Source organism: Centroberyx affinis, unplaced genomic scaffold, assembly GCF_046629955.1.
Source record: "Centroberyx affinis isolate AG114_WGS23_722 - 3 ecotype Tasmania unplaced genomic scaffold, CSIRO-AGI_Caff_v1 ptg000024l_1, whole genome shotgun sequence".
NCBI lineage: Eukaryota > Metazoa > Chordata > Actinopteri > Beryciformes > Berycidae > Centroberyx > Centroberyx affinis.
The window spans coordinates 50,272-72,633 of record NW_027278738.1 but is presented as its reverse complement, the minus strand read 5'-3'; the positions used below and the strand labels follow the sequence as shown (position 1 = coordinate 72,633).

The 22,362-nt window shown below is 41.5% G+C and overlaps 2 protein-coding genes across 5 annotated transcripts; one reads left to right on the top strand and one right to left on the bottom strand.

Annotated features, from left to right (window-relative positions):
• Positions 1-1,043: 1,043 nt before the first annotated feature.
• Positions 1,044-12,282, top strand: gdap1l1 (ganglioside induced differentiation associated protein 1-like 1). Of its 4 annotated transcripts, XM_071514236.1 has the most exons (7): positions 1,149-1,328; positions 5,146-5,154; positions 5,235-5,427; positions 8,412-8,585; positions 10,536-10,630; positions 11,672-11,786; positions 11,939-12,282. In XM_071514236.1, the coding sequence occupies exons 1-7, from the start codon at positions 1,149-1,151 to the stop codon at positions 12,280-12,282; spliced, it is 1,110 nt and encodes a 369-aa protein (XP_071370337.1). The 4 variants fall into 4 exon arrangements, with proteins under 4 accessions (XP_071370553.1, XP_071370337.1, XP_071370408.1 ...); XM_071514452.1 differs by lacking the exon at positions 5,146-5,154 and having other exon boundaries at positions 1,044-1,328; XM_071514307.1 differs by lacking the exons at positions 5,146-5,154; positions 8,412-8,585.
• Positions 12,283-15,243: 2,961 nt separating this feature from the next.
• fitm2 (fat storage inducing transmembrane protein 2) lies at positions 15,244-17,232 on the bottom strand. Its single transcript, XM_071513456.1, has 2 exons — positions 17,060-17,232; positions 15,244-16,710 (listed from the first exon to the last, which is right to left on the bottom strand). Exons 1-2 carry the CDS (start codon positions 17,230-17,232, stop codon positions 16,101-16,103), a joined length of 783 nt encoding a protein of 260 aa, XP_071369557.1. The 3' UTR covers positions 15,244-16,100.
• Between the last annotated feature and the right edge of the window lie 5,130 nt (positions 17,233-22,362).

The window sequence follows — 22,362 nt, the reverse complement described above, 5'->3', positions numbered from 1 at the left end:
TTGAAAAATGTATTACAGGATTATAGTTATTCTCGTGATGGGAAATACATTAGAATTATAGCCTAATTGCTATAGCCTAGTACAAAAAGCACCCTTTGTTCCTAATTTATCCGCCCATAATGCTGTTTTTATTTTACATTTTATTAAATCTAATCTTTAATCTAACACTTGAAATTAATAAATACTTCTATATCGGTCGATGTCAGGCCATTAATATTTCACCGCACTTCACTCACGTCGCACCCTCTGCTGGGAAATGTCAGTAATTGCAATATAGCCCTTAGGAACAAAAAAGCAAATAAAATTGCTTTCAGTTCCCCCGTTGTAAACAGTTTGTAGGATATTGGTTTGGAGCAGGCTTATTGAAATACTACTGAGATGCATCTCAATAGCATATCTAATAACCTAGTATAGTAGCCTATTCCTATAATACATTTTAGAAGGGTATTATACAAATATCACAGCCACATCTTTAAATATGCAGCTACTAATGTGTGAAATATTATACTACAGAAAATCCTATAATAATAACAAAGCAGAAAAATACCATATGGCACTATTTGGCCATTATAAACTTGGCATTCCTCCTTTTCCCCCCACTTTGTTGTTTAGTGGTAGTACGTATACATATAGGCCTGCTGTAGCCTATGTAACCTGTCTAAAAATCTATGAAGCCCAGTCAGCAGAGCCTCTGGCCCGCAGCTGGCTGTCCTTACAGGCGGCAGGTTGACCTTCCGCTGAAGCGCACCCTCCCTGCACTCATGTATAGGGGTTTCCACGGCGCATGTTTGTGCGTAGCTTATCATGTGATGTAATACGGCCCCACATTGATTTAATTGCAAGTGCACCAGCATGCTCGAGTAAGTAGCTATCTGCATATGGATTAGGGTGTGCGGGGTTTTCTTTTTGTTTTTTTTCCTTTTCATTTTGAAGTGAAGCGGATTTCAGCACCGGAGCTGTCCGAAACTGATGCTGCCGCGGTGAATCGATGATGCTCAGTTCGTGGTGCTGAAATCCTTTGCTCTCTCTCTCTCTCTCTCTCTCTCTCTCTCTCTCTCTCTCTCTCTCTCTCTGTCCCTCCCTCCCTCCTCCCTCCATCTCTCTCTCTCTCCCTCCCTGGTCCTCTCACACGCACAAAACGCTCTGTCATGGCGTCTTCCAACAATGTTACCCCCACCAACTGTAGCTGGTGGCCCATCTCAGCCATGGATGAAGACGGCAAAATCACAGACGGGGAGGAAAGCGAAGAACCGGCCGCAGAGCCCAAACCTTTCTCCAAAGACAGGCTCGTTTTGTACCACTGGACGCAGTCTTTCAGCTCCCAGAAGGTAAAAAACACACCAGCCTGAAAATGGAGGTGTTTCCACGTCTCCTGCATGTCATACTACAGCATGGAGCTCCCTGTGTTTGTTATGATCAAAGCATGTTTTTGTGCATGGTTATGGCACAGGCCTCCGGAATATGAATATGATCCTGCAGCTGGGCAGGTCTCCGATTTGAGACATTTAGGAAACCGCTGCAGCACGGGGCTCAATTCCTCGACATATAGCTGAATTAATGATCAATATGCTATTGTCTGTCATGTACCAGTGGATGAATCGCCTTGCATATTTCATAAGCTGTTACCTTTTATGGACGCCTTGGACCTATTTTGTCCCCTTATAGCATTGTGAACGAGGTTACACCTTATGTGGTCTGACACATGACAACCTAAATAATTGATTGAAATGAGGTATCTCTGTGCAAAACAAACCAAAGGGCAGCTTCCCCCTTTCTTTAGCTGAACCGTATAATATTTTTTGCATTCTTTATGGGATTTGCCATCTTTTAAGAATACCTTTCATTACCTTGTCAGACAGTACACCTTCCCCTTTAAATGGGCAGAGGATAACCAAAATGTTGTCTTCAGACTCACTATCAAACCACTGAAAACTCTCAAAATAGCCCCATGATTTAAACACACTATGTGCAATATGAGGCTATGAAGCCTTTTTATGTGATCAACAGGGCTTCACTTCACAAACATCTAGTCTGTGAAAAAGCCTAATATGCATTCTTCCGTTTGTGAAATAATACTTAGTGCTTCCTCAGTTGATCTCTTGCTCACTGACCTCCATCTGTGTCTTATGTGAACACATGGAGTGAACTCTTCATGATGAAACGGTTTCTACTTGTTCTTTTATGTCATACAAAAGTATCGGTGAAATATTCTTGTAATGCAAAGATGCTGAATCCACGCAACACTGCTATGAAACAGATTTCTGCATATGTAATCAAACCGGCTGTAGCTCTATGCATTGATTATCAATCGTGACTATACAACTAGGTTTATGAATCGAAGGGAGGCGTTATATTCCTTTCCACTGTAGCCACCAACAACCTTGAGTTGATGCTTAGTCTCCCCTTGCCATGTGGTAAAGGTTGGGCTTCAGCCTGTCTGTCAACCATGAGGCTAGATGTTGGCTCACAGCCACTCAAACTGAGCTGCTGATTGGGCCTCTTGTCACTCAGCAGAGGGGTAAACACCAGCTCGCTGTCATGATTATCACCTCAATCCTGGATTTGGACTAGCTGGAGATTTTTACTATCATGTGCAACTGTGCTGTGAAGGAAGAGACAATTGGGTATGTATTTCTTGAAAGATGAAGCTTAGCAACACTGCTGCACTGAATTCCTACAACAATCGTGACTATGTTTATTTCCTAAAATGCTGTATGACATTTGCTGTTATGCAAGCTGAAGCATGCTTTGAACGGCATTGTGGAGATGGCTTTTATAAGATTAAGAGGTCATGCACTAGATTGCCCACTCCACCAGAATTGTACCAAATGTGTAATATAATACAAATACTTTTAACTTGATTTGTTAAAATTATCCTTCTACATTGAAAGATTGTGGTTTTATGTGTATATTAAGTGGATCTTTTGTGACCTGCAAAACACTCTCCCTTTCCCTAAAAGTACTTAAATAAATACTACAGTAAATACTTCTCATTTTAAGTCGGCCATGAGACATTCAGCAAGTGATAATGATGTAAGACTGTGATTCTAAACCTTTTTCATATCAAGGACCCTAATTTAGTCCACATTAGAGCCACAGACCCCCATTTGATGAGATTTTGTCTCTTGGATCCAAATCTGAGAATATTTTTATTGTTCGGTATGATTTTGTCCAGAATTCCATGACTGTCTGTATTGTAGGTAGAGAGATAACAGAGAAACTATGATCAAAATAGTCATTCCTTTACATTCTCTAATTGTGTTAACTTCTTGTAAATTAAATAATGGTGAAGTTGAATAATTTGTCAATTTGCTGGGGACCCCCTGGAACCCCCTCAAGGACCACTGGTGGTCCCTGGACCCCACGTTGAGAACCACTGATGTAAGAGATATCACCTCTCTAACAGAACAGCAGCTCTATCTTTGTGAAGAGACCAGCGTCATTAGATGTTCAGGGAATTGTATACAAGTTGGTGTACGCCTCAGCAAGTTTCTGAGAAAAGAAGAGAGCTGTACCGCTGAATTTCCCCTGCAAAACCCTTTTCTCTATTTTCATAAAGCATCATGACTAACTGCTAACTGTGCTCCCAAGGTGTGGAGAGGGGCGTAAATCCACCTGACAGACATGAATGATGCATTGTGAACACAACAGATATGATATGGATAGAGACAGATGGAGCTTGATACTTCAGAGTTACAGCACATTTAGAGGCCAGCTTCACAGATCAATACAGCACTGGCAATCTGAAGGGCTGCAGGTTGGAGATTTACACCTTCAACACTCTGGCTTGTAAGTTTCTGCTGTTTTAGAGTACAGTATGTCCAGATACCAATAATTATCTGGTCAGTCTTATCAGATTTGGTAGAATTCAAGATTTGTTATTATGCTAAAATCAGGAATGAGCCATATGACACCACTGTGTATGAATTAGCTCCTTGTGAATTCCATTGTAATTATGTATTGACTAGAAACATAGTAATAATGTACAGTTGTAAAGTAACTTATAGTGTTAAATAAGTGCAGTCGATTTTACGCCTCTTTCTGAGAAAATGTCTTACCAGGCAGCAGAGCTACTTGGCATTTCTGCTGAGGAGTGACTGAAATTATTATGTAACAAACTGTTGTTGCAACAGTGGTTGCATTGCTAAGGGCTTGGCTGAGGGAAACCCAGTGTGTTGTGGAGACTGGGACCTGAAATATTTGACATTTTTATAAAGAAGATGCAGATTTTCGATGCAGACTTCAAAAGCCTTGCATTCATACATTTCTGCAGAACTATAGGTCCCTCCATGCTGTCCAAACCAGTGCTTGTGCTGTAATTACCGTGCTTATGCTACTAAATCATTCTGTGCTTTCACATTTCTTTTATTTCATTACACCATGTCTGGCCATGTAAAGCAAAACTCCCATTTTTTCCTTTTCTCCCCAGTGGCCACAGCACTTTTCACCCTAAGTGTCATCTCCTTTCATTAATCTTATACCCACTAATAGCTCTCCATGGACCTTGGCTTGTCTTTTATACCGCTAGTAATGGATCCTGACTGTCTTGCACAGTTTTTGCCCAAACTTTAGCACGCTGTAAACCATCTCATTACTTTGTCAAACCACACAAACACTGTGGCTTAGCCTATATATTCCACAGCACAAACATAATAGCGCTTTTCTTCCATAAAATACGAGCTTCAGTTTATCCAGACTTGTCTCTTTCTCCTCTCTGTACTATCCCTCATGACTCTATTAACCACCCTGCTCTGCTTTAGTAATATTGTAATACCCCCTTACAACAGAGAATGCCATTTGTGGGTTTTGTTTATGTTTTATGTTCCTATTTTACTTTAAGTATACCCGATAATCAATCACCCTACTACTTTCCATGTTATAGCTTTTCAATTCTACTGTGGATAATGTTTTTACTGCTCTTGGATAAAATATCCCACATCAATAATAATATAAAAACATGGTGTGAGTATGTGCAATGCATACACAAACCCCTTTTGTGTCTTTATTTGACTTCTGGGGCTTGATTCCTTGGAACAAAGAGGAGGACGCTGGAATATGCATTATATTGCTGTTTTTACTGTCTCATCTTTCCTGCTCATCAGCTAGAAGAGGCGATTGTGCTACTGTAAAAAATCTCTAGCCTAGAGAGTATCGGTTGCCAGTTTCAGCATGCAGTCTAATCCTCCCCCTCAGAAAATAGCCTAACCGTGTTCTTATTTATACTCTCATTGCAGGTACGCCTAGTCATTAATGAGAAGGGGCTAATCTGCGAGGAGAGGGACGTGAGCTTGCCGCTGCAGGAGCACAAGGAGCCCTGGTTCATGAGGTTGAACCTGGGCGAGGAGGTGCCCGTCTTCATCCATGGAGACACCATCGTCAGCGACTACAACCAGATCATAGAATACCTAGAGAAAAACTTTGTGGGAGGTACAGTAATAATGCTGTTGACGTCTTTTCTCTCTTTTCTCTCATACGTAAGTGTGACCACTTTATAAAAGCATGAGTGAAAGGATGGACGGACTGCGAAAGAGAAAGTCAGGCTGCAATTGTCGAGTCTGCAAGGCTGAAGTGCACAAACACTTAGCTGCAAAGACCAGTGGAGGCCATTGAAGGCCATCTGCTGTCATTGTACAGTGTGTGTCAGTGTGTGCTGTACTGTGAAACTCTGTAAGTTGTCGGTGTGTCTTTGCACCAACATCGCCAAGACAAACTCCTGTTCATTCATTATACTTGGCGATTAGATTAGATTAGATGAAACTTTAATGATCCCGTGGGGAAACTGGGTCATTGCAGCAGCGCAGAATAGGATATAAATACGAACAGAAGAAATACTGAAATACTGAATTGAAGTAATTATGACAAAAGAGCATACTGGGGATAATCCAACAAATAAATAAAGATATAGCACCTTCATTGACCATTTTACAGGTTAGAAACAGATGCCTTGACAGATTTAAAGCATAGAAGCAATATTTACCACCAGCTATTCACATTGTCAGCTGTACAGATGGAAGAACATATGTACAAACATGTGTCCAGGTAAAGTGATTTAGATTCAGGTCGAACAGCCAGAAACGTGACGCTGTGCCTCAGCATAAGCAAACATGTTAAGATGCCTATACTACAGAGCATTGGGTCTTGGCAGCGTAATTGAATCCTGATCCTGTGAGCTGTATGTATTGTGCTATATCTGTGGGTGACATGTCCTATAGAATCATTAGCGGAGACATTATGGCATCATGTAATGTCCTGGGAGGCTGGATCCAGGAAATGCCTGAGGGATGCTGAGAATCGGCCAATGGATGGAGAACTTCCTCTTAGTTTAGTTTGTGCTCACTCATCCGAAGCAGAGACGCTTGATGCTTCAGCTGACTCCTGATTTCAGCAGCAGAAGACACGGTCCACTGGTTGCTCAATAGTAATCAGATATAGGGCAGACAATTGACAGTGGTGTTTGATGTCTATTTCTCACTCAAACCCATTCATTTTAGCTATGTGATACTGTGCTGTGTACAGGTAATTGCATTAGTTTGTTTTGGAATAAATGAATATGGACTTGTATTCAAATCCAGACCTGAATATGCAGCAATAATATCATCCAGCATTCTTGAAAAAGTAATTCACTAGTGAGGTTAAGATTTGCATGTTTTCTCTCTTTATTGTCATATGAATCCACCATATGCTGCTTTTAAAACCAGACCTCAAGCTTGACATGCTTTTAGCCACAAGTCAATCTGGGGGATAAGATTTACAGACATGCTTTTTCTCTGTGTTTAAATCCCTAATGAATCCTGGCAGTGTGAGCTGCAGCTGGCCTGGAAAGTGCAGATGTCTCAGCAAAGAGATTCTTACTCCAGTACAGAGGAGCCCAGCTCAGGCTACTTTACCCTGTTGTTGAGAAGCAGTGGAGGGCTGTGAGAAAGCCCTCGCTTCTAATGGGTAATCAGAAAACTGGCTCTGAGGAATTTTTGCCTCATGTGATTTGTTTGTTCTTTTTCTATCAGAGTTGAATTCTTGGACTGCTGCGTGACTTTGCACTAGAGCCGGCAGAGAATAATGAAACGATCAGTGGCTCTGTCACTCTTGTATTGTATTTGTGCCACATTCACTCTGAGTGAGCATGGCTGTCTGCAAGAGTCAGACCATAGCGTTGGCTTGTTCTTTGGACTATACAGTGCAGGTTGGAGTGGGCCCTCGGGTGCTGAGGTAGTGATCTAACACATGCGCCCCAGCGCTGCAGCAGGCCACCTAGAGGACCACTCCTGGCATGCCCAGGTCGGCCTGCTGGTCCCGGGACTGATTACTCAGCTTCCTGGAGCTCTGCCAGGTGCAGCTCCACCCTCCGCAAACCTCCACATTGGCCCGGCATTGAACATCCTTCAAGCAGCCAACTGACTATCGCTCTTTTGTCAGCGACGCCGTCCCTCTACTTGGCTCAGCTGTGACCCGGCCCGCTGGGCCCTGGACGAAGATAACAGCTCTCTTTGTCGTGTTATCCACTCGCCTTTCTCTTTCTAAACTCCGATTCTGGGCAGCGGGTCACTGTGGCGAGTGTTGACCTTCCCTTTCAGTGTCGCTGTCAGCCATGCAGCATGCTTTAACCTAGCCTGCTTGTTGAGTTGTAACACACACGCAGACGAGGACGGCAAGATATAAAAGCTTGTTTGCTCCGTCAGTAATAACACTTTTTAACCTGGGTCACAGCAGATAAATAGAATAGAACAGGCCAATGGGGGTTTGGTGCAATGGGCCCAGAATGCAGCCTAATTAATGCGTGTATTTAATGAAATTATTGTCTTATATTACTGTGTATGTTGTGTTTTTGCTCATCTGGATGTCTATCATCTTTTTAATGCAAACAAATTTCCTCTCTGTTGATAATAAGGTTTACCTGTATCTGTACCTAAACTTTTTTTTTTTATCTTGGCTTTCCTCGCTCCATACAGATTCTCAGGAGCTTGTTGTGGTTGAGGAGTTTCCTTTCAGATAGACTCAGTGTTTTTTTCTTTTTAAGATGCCAGGCTTTGTGATATGTGACCAGTGGTGTGTTACAGAGAGGGGGAGGGGGTGTGTGTGATCTGTTACTAAGTTACCATTCTGTGTGCCTATCTGATGGCTGAAGCACGGAGCATTGTGTTATTTTTGGAGTTGTGTAGCGGCAAGCTTGATGAAGGTTGCTTAGGAACCTCAGGTGTTCTGTGAAGTTATGAAGCACTTACAAATATATAGCCAGAGAATGTCAGTGTGTGTGCAACTGTGCTCTACGTTTTCATTTTTGGTTACACTTTTTCTTTAATCAATGTATTATTATTTGTCTGTGTGTTTGCCTTCAGGGGAAAATGCTATTAATGGGTGCTAAAGTACTTAAAAAGTGCTTTGTATGTTTTTTTACCTGGGTGTCTTGCCTTCAGAAACGGTGGCCCAGCTGATTCCCGATGCAGGCTCGCCTCTCCACGAGCGCGTGCAGCAGTACCGTCAGCTGCTGGACGGCCTGCCCATGGACGCTTACACACACGGCTGTATCCTCCATCCAGAACTCACCACTGACTCCATGATCCCAAAGTACGCCACCGCAGAAATACGTAGTAAGTGGAGCCAGTTCACCGTACTGTGTGGGCATGATTGTTCAGCATTCTGCACGAGTTGCATGAAGAATAGTGTGGATATTGTGTGATGAATTAACACTTTACTTTGTGTTATTAATTCAGCCTGAAATTTCTCTCCCTGGAGTGCTGTTCAGTGATGTTTATAACTGGGATTTGCTCCAAATGAATTAGAGATTGGTCCTCTCTAATCAATCAGAGAATCCTGGTCATTGAATAGTATAAAATCTTTCTTTGTCCATGATAGTTTGCCCTGTTCAACCCATTGTTCCTATAAAGACCTATAAAATATAAAATTGTGAATAGATGCATATAGGTCTACAGGTACTTGTGGAGAGTTAACAGTTAACCCACTAATGATATTACCAGTCTCTCTTTATGCCCGTTAGCATTACAAAGTTATTAATTCTTTCCAATTACAGTAACACTCTGTTGGCAACAGAGACACCTAAATATGCCAAATCAACATGGATATCATCATGACAGGCTAACAAAAATACAAAGCTGATGTTTAGATTTGGTTGACTGATAAAAATGTGTGGTTTGGACGGGAATCTATGAGTCTGTACCTCACTAGTGTGTTATTTCCTACAGTAGTTATTTCTTTATTCCTCCTGTGTATTTAAATGGTTTGGTTTGTAATTTCAATTAATTTGAGTGTTTTGGTGGGAACAAAAAGAAAGAAGGCACCATGACTGCATAATTATTCATCTTTCTCACAGTTTCCAAATCCCTACTTTTATGTACACAACCTGATTAACATATTGTGTAATTTGATGCTATTCAATACCAAAAACCCTTAACGCAGCACCTCACAGTGATGCCAGGTAATCAGCTCCATGGCCCAACAGCAGATATTAAGCTTCTCAGTCTGAACTGCTCTGCTCCCTCCATCAGGTAATGGGTTCGCCCTGTAAATCAAAGCAAAGGGCTCGACTGGCCAAAATTCTGCAGCAGAATTAATTATCCAGGGAACCCATGGTCAGTCTGTGTAATATCTATTAAATCAACCTGATGGCTTATTTAATCGGAGGGATGCACCAGTGATGTTTATGTGTAATTAGATCCACTAATGTTTTTTATGTAAAATCATTATTGAGTATTATCAGTATTTTTAAGAGGTTTCGAAGATTGTATTAACCCTAAAACACTTAACACTGGGTCCATTTTGTGGTTTTGTGGTGTTTTCTTATTGCTGTATCTAACTGGCCAAACTCAACAACTTTCCCAGCATTCTGGGAAATGTAGGAAATCACTAACTGAAGCAGAAGTAGAGGAGGCAGGTTGAGGAAAAGTGGGCTCACCAAAAAAGTAAATTGCAACACTTCATCATAAAATAACTCCTGGAATGCATTGAACATTACAAATTGATGATATGTAACAGTGTAAGAGACTGGAATTTTCCTGGGTTTATGGGCTTGATGTGGTAACCATAGCTACCACAGTTGACAAAATGAGTGTCTCCCTCTGCCCTCAAGGGGGTGTGGAAGAACATAGATGAGAATAAGCTCTCTGAATAGTCGGATATCTGCCTCTCCTTGGAGGATTGTGCACATTGGTCCCTGGAGTGCCTGTCCTGTGAAAAATACAGGGACACTGCACTTAGAAAACCAACCGGAAAGCCATTAAGTGTCTACAATAATAATATCTACAATGTGTGACAGCATATGATACTTGTAACTACATTTAATGCTGTCTGTTGCGTTCATGTACAATATTAACCTCCATATTGCCAATCTCCTTGTTATACAGGTTATACAAGCTTTTGTGGATTTTACAGAGTGGAAAAGTACCATTAATCACAAGATTCTCCCTAAAGTACATTGGATTAGAAAACTACAATCAAAGTGTTCAAGTATCCGTTTTATCAAACTGATTCTAGATTAAGACATTATGAGACTGAAGTGTGTGTGTGTGTGTGTGTGTGTTCAGGACACCTGGCCAATGCTGCGTCAGAGCTGATGAAGCTGGACCATGAGGAGCCCCAGTTGACAGAACCATACCTCTCCAAGCAGAAGAAGCTTATGGTGAGTTGAAAGAAAATACAGCATATATTATATCCTCATTATATTATAATTCTGTGTGTCTGGGCGAGGCAGCAATTTGTAGGAGCAGAGACCTGTAACAAAGGACTTGTTATTGTGAAGGCTCAATTGGCTCATTTACTTCCTGGAGCTGATTATATTTTGTGATGGACGACTACAGAGTTAGACTTGTCCCTAAACGCTGACCCTGGGTCAGATATTGTTTCATTTTACTAATTGTTACGGTTAGTCTTGGACCAGGCAATCTAATCCCAGGTCTGTGGCTAAGAGAAATGTCATCCTCAAAAGCCTGCAGCATTTCCCTCTCATAACGCCACTTAAGAGCTAAAAAGGGAAAGTACTATACTGTGCATATACTAGATCACTGTATCTTTGCCCTGAATATAGTTCATATTCAAATCCTACTCTTTTTCTCAGCATGGAGAAAAGATCCTACTGTACTAATGCATATTGTTATGCCATTAATGAGCTTTGCTTCACAAGAATTAAAAGATGTGACACAGGATACTGAACAGATAGCACTTGGAGTTACCTCACAGCACCTTGTAATACTGTGGCTACTTTATAATGAAAACATTGTGTGGTTTAACACTATATTATGTATTGTGAATAGGAATCTATGAGCCAGGGATGAGTGTGTACCCTGCTAGCATGTTTCTGTTTTTTTCCCTTTTTGTCCTGCTTGGCTGCACCTTGCTGCATGTTAAGATACTACTCTGCAGCTCAGTCTTTTTTTTTTTACCATGTTTTATTGTAATGCACTATGGATTATGCAAAGTACTTCATGTGCTGGAAGTCATAAATGTTTTGTATTAACTGACATTTTATCAGTGAGATGACATGTCAGCTGTCATTTCTCTAATGTAGCTGTTTCCTTGCAACAGTTTTGGTTGGCCAGGCATTTGAAGCAAATGTAGTTTGCGTTTAACACCATTATTTTAACATAGAATGATATGAAAATAATATATCAAACTATGCATGGGTGCTGGTTTTGCTTTTGAGATGCAAGTTTTGTGTCGACAGGCAAAAATCTTGGACCATGATAATGTGAACTACCTGAAGAAAATTCTGGGAGAGTTAGCCATGGTTCTAGATCAAGTGGAGGCCGAACTGGAGAAGAGGAAACTGGAGTATCAAGGTATGCACCAATGGCCATTGTACCTTTTCATTACATTTTACACGCTAACGATTATGTTTTTTAAATCATCATGGCACCATCATGGAAGCATGTTTCATATATTTCAGACCCGGCCCATGTTACGGTATAGTGTTTTCTTTTTCTCTCGCCAGGTCAAAAATGTGAGTTGTGGCTATGTGGACCTGAATTTACACTAGCTGATATCTGCCTCGGAGCCTTGTTGCACAGGCTCAAGTTCTTGGGACTTTCTAAGAAATACTGGGAGGACGGCAGCCGACCCAACCTGCAGTCCTTTTTTGTGCGTGTGCAAAAACGCTACGCTTTCCGCAAGGTCTTGGGCGACATCCACACGACCCTGCTGTCAGCGGTTCTACCCAACGCATTCCGGATGGTAAAAAAGAAGCCGCCGTCCTTCTTCGGGGCCTCTTTTCTCATGGGCTCCCTCGGGGGGATGGGGTACTTTGCCTATTGGTTTTTAAAAAAGAAATACATGTAGTGAATGCCCTCTTGTTGTGTTCAATGTCTGTGTAATTTGTGTGATGTTTCAACTTTTTCTGTAATGTTTTATGACTGCAGGAAAACATATGAATCTATATAGAGAACACTATTACTTACCTGGGTGAACAAAGAATATTAAGAACATTCCATAACAAGGAATTCTTGACAGCACATTTTCTGGTAATCAATGCCTTCATCTAGTTTAATTTCGGGCAACATACAGGTCTTGTGTCTAAGGCCTGGAAGTCCTCATTTAGCTTTTGTTGGAGGCGTGCATCAGGTCCAGTTATACTGAAAATCTCAACCTAATGGTCTTCACACATAATGTAGAAGACCCAGACAAAATGTTATGAGGTTGCAACACCATACACAGTAACACCAACAGGGGTTAATTGACCTTTGCATGTCACTATACGGTTGAATTATAGTCATTATTCATACTATTGGCGTTCACCTATTGCTCTTCACTCCTTCATTGGCCTGGGGGTTTTCGCTGTAAAAACCCCAGGAGATTCTACATGACAAAATACTTTCTGATAATCGCTGCGCTGCCAGAAACTGCCAGATGAGATGAAGGATGGAGGCAAACGTTCACTAACTGTGCACCCAAAACACAGTGACACACACACGCACACACACGCGCGCTCACAGTGACAGGTCATTTAGAGCACTGTAAATTACACAGCACACAGTAAACGCAGCACACAGTGCTGCATGGACTCATTGTCACTCTATCTGTCGCCGACCAGGAATTCAGATGTTATTGAGGCAACCGGAGCTCGGGTGTTTGAAACGTTACACTTGGCAGAACTGGTAGTAATATTGTAAATTCTGCATCTATGGCACAGCAGTGTTGTGATAGGTCCAGAATGTATTGCATTGCATGGGGTCTTATTGTGTGAGCGTTTCGTGATGGGTGGACACGGAGGATTTTGTGTCACCCGGAGGCAGAATTTATGATGAGAAGTCACTACCGAACATGAAACCACAAACGTCTAAATGTTAAGTTTCTCAATGTAACCTTTGAAGCACCTGCACTGTACAGTCAGTATGTTGGAGGTGGTCAGGGGGTCGAGCCGTTCATCCCTCAGCAATACTGAGCAAGGAACCACTGGATTTTGACTGCTGTTTGTCCCCGACTCCTGACAGACGCAAGATTGTTTTTACAGAAGATATTTATAATTACACATTGTTCCATTTATTTTACCACACTGAATTTTTAATGAGCTTAAAGGTGAAACGAGAAGAAAAGCTGACTCATCTGAAGGCGAAAGGGAGCATGACGAGGATAAAGCCTTTCCCCCGGCTAACCTTGCCAGTCCACTGGCTCGGTCTTGTTGTTTGTTGATGTAGTGTACTTTTCTTGCTTCACACTCTATTTATCCTTTATGGGAGCCATTCTGCTTTAGTCATACCTCCAGGATTTAACTTTAACATGTTATAATGCAGCTCCAGAAGCTCAATAGGTTTTAACTCATAATGTGAAGTATTGGTTGGAGTTGTAAGCTTCTTTTGTCTCTGGTTTTATGACTGGTTGTACAGACATTCTTACTGTTTACTGTAAAGAAACTAAACCTCTTATGGGAACTCTGACTCAAGCCGCTCAGCTTGAAGGACCTACAGTACAGTGTTTCTTTCTGTCTGCACATACACAGCCCAAACACTTAAGGCTAACATACACCTATATTGAATTTGAACAGGGTTTACATTCTGTGATTAAAGGGGTTTATTGTTCAGCTGAAACCAAGCCTTGGATCATGAACAAGATGGTTTACATGAACTTGAGTTTTTAAACAGGAGGCCAATATCTGCGGCAGGATGCTCCGTGTTTTCTATTGCCACAGAAGACTCTCTGCAGACGGTTCAGTAGCCCGCTGCTGGTGTGGCAGAGAATGTTTAACCAAAGACGATGATCAATACTCCTTTAATAGCAGCGTCTCTTAGCTGTGTAATATCTGATAATTCACTCTCACTGATTCTCACTAAGAAAAGTCCTCTAGAAGTTTAGAAGCTGTAGTTTTATGTTTTATATGGAGAGTGCAGTAGAGCCACATAGGTTTACCGGTTTGGAATCAATCCTTTATACGGTGTGCTTGAACAGAAGTAATGTGCATTAAAGGAAAGAGGAACATAATCTGATTCCAAACTATTCTTGCATGAGAGCAGCAGTGATGTAAACGGCACAAATGAGAAGATTTAAAATAATTTGCTGAATTTGTCAAGATTGGAAGTGAGCAAGCGGATACCTAGTGTACAGTACTATTTCCTGTTCCGATTTAGCCATAGGATTAGCCGAAGTATGTGTCAACATTATTCTCAGTCTTTTTCTTTCTGTTGACTTTCGGGCCGACAAACTTTCACTTATTTTGTAAAGTGACAAACAGCAGATGACACTGGGGGGGGGAAATGTTAAGGAAAAATGGAAATATCTCACTTCATGTGAACGCTTGTATATTTTGATTATTGCAAGCACCCTTGTTACAATGACTTCACTGCTTCTTCTGACCTAACCATGACACCTGAGGATTGGATCTGTAAGTCGTGGATCACACAAAGAATTCAAGTTGAGAAATCCTAGTTGTTATTTGTGGCCATTATATTTCACAATAGTATTTTTTTATTTTTTACTTTTTATTTTTTATATTTATATATATGCATTTATTTATGGTGCTTTTTATGATGTTTGTTCATAAGCCTTAATTTATTCAGTTGCCATCAATGACAAATAAATGATGAAAATGGAATATTCAGATCCCAACAGTTTTTCTTTTGCCAAAACCACTGTGCTCCTGTAGACCTTGTAGTTTGACAAATCTCATGAAAATACAAATGAAACAGTTTAAGAAAGGTTTCAGTAAGTTCTTATTTACTCCTGACATTACAACTAACATCTTTTCCATAATGTATTCCCTAACTTAAGTAAGTTTTGTCAATCTAAAAAAAGACAAACATTCCCCATCGAAACTATTTTAATAGGATTATTCTCTTGCACCAAAAAGAAAACAATACATACTCTAATGTAAACCCATGTAGGGCTAGCCTACTACTAGAGCAATAATATATGGCACATGTTAAAATGATCTTTATCATATCAGTTCATCTTTATCAAGCTTATCCTGTCAACATACATTACAGGTAGTGTTGGTAAAAACTTACTCCGGACACAGTCACCAGTTCAGTGGAATTATTGGATAATGACCCAAAACCATGTACCATCAAAAATGGAACGATCCTCAAAATCCTGCAGGACTGCAAAATCTGTCTGAAATGTAGGTCTACTGCAGTTACAGTATCTGAATTTGTTCTGAATGTAGCTTTGCATTAAAAATATTGAACTGCAGTGGTCTGCCAAAGTAGGTTAATACAAGTCATCAGTGCTATACAACTGCAGCTGTAAACAATCTCAAGTGTTCCAATTCAGACATCTAAAAATAGGGATTATTTAATATCACCCATTTACATTTAAACGAATCAAGCATTATATGGCAACAAACAATGAAACGAACGATGCTGTAGCGTGAGAACCGGGGCGGCCGGAGGTGAGAGGCTGAAGCCAGACAGCAGTGCAATGCTTTGCTTTTATCTCAGATTACCCAGAGTCATTTTGGGAACAGCAGCTGCCAACCACCATGCAGGGACCGCAAGCCAATCCCCCCTGTACAAAATGACCTTTCTGTACGGAAGGAAAAACTTAAAATAGCGTGGTGGTCAACTTGGACCCAGAGAGGCAGAAACATCCAACTTTAGTGTTGTTGTTTTGAGGATGGCATTAACATTGGCAATAACGCTGAGTGAGAGAGAACGTATGGTTGCATCTTAGGCGCGTTGTTTCTGTTCTTTTGGCTGGCGCTGCGGGGGAAGTCCGGGTGACAGTGGCTTTAGATACCACACCCGATACGTCAGGTACCACCCCAACAGTCCGCACAAGGTCCCCAGCAGCTTGTGAGACGGGTCATGGAAGTACACAGAGGTACAGGCAAACATCCATACCCAGATGACCACTATCATATTCAGGGCCACGTACAGCAGGTTGAGCACGGCCCTCGGCAGCGCAGACAGGCCGGCTGTCTTCAGGAAGGCCATGGGGGCCGTTTCCTCTACGATGAAGAGGGCGGAGTAGGCCAGAATGAAGGAGTGTCCTGAGATGTCGTAGCCGTGCCAGTGGAAGCCGGCCCTCCTGCAGCTGGCTTTGGACGTGAACTCCTCGTTGATCACCTCCATGGCGTTGCTGTCGAAGCACGAGCCGGTGGCATCTTCAATGTAGAAGAAGGTCTCGGTGCACACGTACCAGATGGCTGTTGCCACCACCAGAGACAGCAGCCGCCGGCAGAGGAAGGACACACTCCGGTTGAAGGAGGAGTTGGAGAGCAGGAGGAAGGGGGTCAGCAGCAGCAAGGTCCAGCCCCAGGACACTTTGACAAAATACCTGAGAATATGGGTTACAGGTTTACAGTCAGCTACTCATTCAGGACTTAATCATGTCTCCACATTCATGAACATGCACTCATATGACCTGACACACATTTGACAGCAGCAAGCAGCTTACGTTGACTTGGCTAGCTCAATAATGCTACCTTTGACCCATTTAATTTCAACTGACAAACATTGCTAAATGCATTACAACACAGCCAGGAAATCATGCTGAATTCCTGAAGGTCGTTTCAGGGCAACATAGCAACGGTCATCACCAAGTCATCCGACAGTTTAACTAACGTTAACGTTAACTGACGTTAGCTACACTAACCTTAGCTAACATCCCAACACACTTCACTTACATATTCAGGGCATTTTTGCTGCTGCTGAAATACGTCTCGGGGACGAGCTGCAACTCTTTGAGGATTGATCCCACGAATGAAATAACCAAGAAGACCCAAGGGAAGTTCAGTCGGACAGCCGATATCCTCCAAAGTGACACAAACTTGTCCACAATGACATCCACTGCTGCCATGTTGACAATGCGGACGGTAGGAGAAGAGCGACTGAGCTCTGACGTCACCGCGGGTTAACCAATGAGGCGTTTCGCCGGTATTTGTCATTCCTCCCCACAGAACAGAACAGCATAGAATATAATAGAATAGAATAGAATAGAATAGAATAGAGCATAACAGAATAGAATAGAATGTGTAACACTTAGTTCATGTATGTTTCGATATTTGGGTTATTTATAATTATTTATTATTTATAAATAATTTTTTGGTTTTTGAGTGATAGCTTTACACCTTGGGGTTTTATGCTTGTCTGTAAAATAGAATCTCCATGCTGTTTCTGCTTTTGTGCATTTGTTATTTCAATCAACTTTATTTTAATAACAAGCACAACCAGATCTCCAGTCTAGGCATGCAGATGTTATGTGCAGAAACTCCTACTCCCCTATAGGTGGAAGGCTAGTCTAACATGGGCAGAGCAAAATGTGCACCTACAGTGAGCCTGGTATAGACCTGCATGTGACTGAAAGAAGGCTAGAAGAATGAAGAATGGGATTGTTGTCAAACAGGTCTGCAGCATTCAACTGTAGACAGTGTGACACAGTTCAAAATGTTGGCAAATAAGACTCTTGTGGCAAATTCAGGGAAAGTTTGCGTGGGAAACAATTTTAATTCATTATTCATCACAAATTACTGTATACCTGCTTGAAATGACAAAGCCCCAAAGCAAAAAATCATAATTTCAAGATGTGCTAGGATGTTTGTGTCCATAATCACACAATCACATTTCCCTACACCCAAGCAAAAAGTCATAGCTCTTAGTAATGAAGAGTGTAATCACCAATTAATTTCAAATCTGTCTTATTTCAAATCAGATCTGTAATTTAATGACTGCCTTATTATAGTTGCTATGACAGATTACCGTTTTTACGAGATTATTGCCCTATACTGAGAATAATATCTTATTAAGAGAGACTGAGAGAGAGAGACTTAACTAGACAGACAGACAGACAGACCTGGGTTTGCCTTCCTCTTTTGTGACTTGAGATGCGCCCATTCCTTTCTTGCTCTGGGTCATGTTTGCTCAGACGGAGCCTTGTAGTGTGGCATTTGGATGTAAGTCAGGGGGTCGAGGTGTCGGGTTTCATGCAAGCCAACTATCAGAAACAAAATGCAGACAAACATTCATACAGTATCCGCCCACTGGCTATGCCACTAACACTGAAGTTAATATGTAATGGTGATGGTGACAAAGTTGGTGGTGATGAGAGTAATGATGATGACAGAGTTGAGTCCGGCTGTTGCTGAGTTATTATGATTGTTTATACTTCTTTACAACACTGGGGGAAAAGTGTATGATGGATAAATCTCCCCTTTGCATCTGAATTTAACTTCTCTCATGCAGCCTGAAGGTTTGTCCTTGATGCACTTGGCAAGCAAGCCTCTCCTAGAAATCCAATTTTCCAGACACGCCTGTTGATCGTTCCTGAAATCTCCATCTCAAGCACCGATGCCAGACTACACACTCCTGCAGGAGGCAAAATGTGTTTAAATTAAATGGTTTCAGATTACGGTTTACACATCACACCAAAGGAATTGGTTAAAAAGAGTTTGGACTTTAAAAACGGTTCCAATCTAGCGTCTGTTGCTGCAAGGCTGCAGAAAATACATTACAGAGACATCCAGAATGAATGCTCAAAGTATTGTGAACATGCTAAATGCAAACAAATCTATTGGAGCGACCCTCTTCTGGTTTCTGCAGTATGAAAATCTCAAGCAAATATGAGAGAGGGGATGAAACATTAGAAGCTTTCCTGCAGACAACTTGGCTGCTTGATCAAGAGGCCCAGGCTTTGTGGAAAATGTCGACGTGAATTATTAAACCAAACTCTTCTGACTTGGTGCTGGAACAATTCCAACTCCGGGGAGATACTTCTTCTTGGCCATGCTGTTTTACTGTCCACCTGCATACTAATGTGAAACTGCAAAAGAAAAATGCCTGTTGTATTATTTTTTCCTTCAATGATTAACTAGGCAGAACATTTGATTCACATGAAGTCTGATACTTACATGGATTACATAATCCTATTACAAAAGTTGTTCCAGGCTATGATTTGAGGGAGCACAAATTACTGAATGAATTCACCTTGTTTACAACAGTTTTTATGGGAAAACATAAGAGAAAACTACAATTTACCTGCACCCATCTCCCTCATTAGATGTGGATAAATTTCCCTCTGATTCTTGAGAAAATTTGTTTTAGCCACATCAGCTGACTCAGATTGTTTAACACTAAGCCTTTGCAAAGTCATTGGCGTTTGATTCAAGGGGCTGTAATTCAGCTGAGTGCCGGTGTTAAAGGAGTGCAGTTTTGTACTAGATTATATTAGAAAGGGCCAAAGTCTTTCCCTGTGAAAGGCACCAGCTGCTGTGCCGTTACTCAGACAGAGCTGAAAGGCCTGGCTGACAATTGAAAAGCTGTGTCTTGGGGACCTCAAATACAGTTGGTCCATGGTTTATTTTCTGTTCCCTCTCGGGTAAATAAGGGAGGCTGGCGAGCGCGAAGAGGTTTCTGTGTGTTCGGCTCTCCTCCGCACCTTTCAGACACGACAAGGTCACTGTGTGCTTTTGTATGCAGGGGCCCGGCAGCCCAGCGTCTCGGTCCAGACAGATGATGTCATGCTGCAGGGGGTGTGGGATGGTCTCTGGGAAAATCCTCTGGTCTGGTCCAGTCTGAGGTCCCTCTTCTCCCAGGTTTGACCCATTTCAGACTTTCCTGAAGACAGTTTTCCTGATCAGATTTACTGGATGGTTCAGCCGTTCACTGCAGAGATCCAACATAAATCACAACTGTTACTGCCTGGAGTTACTCAGTGTGATTCAGACTAACTAACAGACTATCCAATCATATCCTATTGCTTATAGTCTTTCCAATAACTACATAGAATGGGAATTTAAATGATGGCACCTGTTCTGATTGTGTGTATTTGGGGGAAAGAAACTAAAATTGTGAAGTATAAACCATGAAGATAAATCATCAGCCCTTTCACACTTTCATTATCGTATATATTTGTCTCAGAACTTGATCATGACTTATGCATGCTGTGATGACTTTATTCAAAACCAGAGTGTCATGTGACCAGATGGTCCACAAGCTAAAGCAGACATACTGTACTCTTCTAAGTGGATGAACACTTGGTTGAAAGTTTATGCCAGAGAGCACTTTTCATTCCTTTTGAGTCCAGTAAATTCTGTATGGAGCGGCCTCATTGCCACTCCCTCTCTGTGTCGCTGGGAAGGGACTCTGAGTAAATTTGTTTCCAGGCTGCCAAAACATAGGTTGGACCATGCTGACATGAGGAGCGGCTCCATACGTGACAGTGGCAGAGGGGAGACTCTTGGATTTATTGAAAAAAAAGGTGTTACACCCCTGTTTTTATTTCTGACTGAGAGGGACGGCCGTACAGCTGTGCACCTCTTGACCTTTTCCTTTTCTTCAGATTTTAATAACATCAGCAGCAGTTTGACAAAATGGTCAGTTTTTAGAGACTTTGTAAGTGGGTACACATTGCTAATTTATAATACAGTCTATGTTTCATCCTTGACACTCAACAGTAGTCCTCATTCAAACATCTTGTCCTTGTTCCACTGTCTGTCAGTCTGTCTATACACCTTCAGGTTTGATGGATCTATTTTATATTGCTGCTCAACATTTCTCCCCTCTTTGATGTGCGATGATGGAATTATTAACTATGTGACAGAACTGACATGGATGTGCCCATTGCTAAATTTAAATGCTGGGTCTTACAAGGCTTCGTTGTCAGCAGGGTCAGCTTCGCTCATACTCATCCATCAAACCTGCACCAAAGAATTCCATTGATGTAACCCTAAAGATAACAGTTTGATTATATCAGGCTGGTGTAACCTGGTAAAAGTCCACAATGTGGATTTTCTGAGCAGTTTTATCTGAATGGTATATCTCAGTAGTATAAACTAAGTGTTCTGGCTGCTGATATAAATTCAAATTTGTATGCAAATGAAGTGTTTGCTTTTCACTTCATAACCAGCCATCCAACCAAGTTTTCCCTGCCTCTCAGCAGAGTAAAAGAATACACGGGGTCCTTTATAATAAAAAAGGTACAAAAATAAACAAAAAAGAAATCAAGAAGCGGTTTATGTTGATGACTGGTTGTGGACATTGAGATACTACTACAGACTAGTGGAAAAGCAAACTAGTCAAGCTCAAAGACCAACAACAAGATGTGACCTGGGGTTTTAAGTGAACCTTGCTGTTGACCCTGTGTGGCCAAAGGCCCACACAGCCTCTTTGATGGAGCGCTCCGTGCATTTTACACACCGAGTCACAAAGTCTGACAACACTCAACCAAGCCTGTGTCAAAGTATGCTGCAGGTCTTTGAAGGGTCGACTTCAGAAAGCTTACCTGAGCAGCCAGGTGATGTACGTAACTGGCCATGGTGGGACGCTGTGTGCATTCAGGTAAATAATCTTTTTCTGATACAGGAGAAACCAGGGAAGCACTAGCTGCATGCTGCTTTGGTGCAGACACCTTGAAATATGAAGCAGTTTGTGAGTGTGAATGGTGTTAACTAGTGTATCTGTGTTATATTGTATGTTGTCTGCTGTTGTGTATGATGTGCACTCTTTCCTGTACTGGCCTTGAAAATTGCATTCCCTCTCAACAATAAATCCTAGTATATCTTTCATCCAAGGCCATCATAATTGCAATACGTTACCACACTATACCACTTGTAAGCAATAGTTCTACATGTGAGAGCCCAACCCACTAGACCACTTAAAGACAGCTGGATTTTGCTGAGCTTTTAGACAGTAACCTCAAGTATCTCAAACTTCACCTTGATCTAGTTTATGGACCAAACCTCATGTGCACATCTGAGGTCTGTAGGCCAAAGGATACAAGCTTTGCAGAGCAGAATTAACACCTACAGTTTTTATGATAATAAGAACCACAGTGCAAGCTACTCAGGCTGTTCATTTTTGCATCTGATTCTTAAATATGTATTTTGATGACCATGGTATTTTGCTCACAATTCATTCTATTTCTACTATTACTTCCACCAACAGGAATTCCCTATACATAAATCATAAGGAGTTTATTCTATATTGAAACAGC

Coding starts and splice junctions, on each gene's coding strand:
- gdap1l1 (XM_071514236.1), top strand. CDS start 1,149: ATGGCGTCTTCCAACAATGTTACCCCCACCAACTGTAGCTGGTGGCCC. Junction 5,428..8,411: donor AGAGAAAAACTTTGTGGGAG/GTACAGTAATAA, acceptor TCTTGCCTTCAG/AAACGGTGGCCCAGCTGATT. Junction 11,787..11,938: donor GAGGAAACTGGAGTATCAAG/GTATGCACCAAT, acceptor TTCTCTCGCCAG/GTCAAAAATGTGAGTTGTGG.
- fitm2 (XM_071513456.1), bottom strand. CDS start 17,232: ATGGCAGCAGTGGATGTCATTGTGGACAAGTTTGTGTCACTTTGGAGG. Junction 16,711..17,059: donor AGCAAAAATGCCCTGAATAT/GTAAGTGAAGTG, acceptor CCATATTCTCAG/GTATTTTGTCAAAGTGTCCT.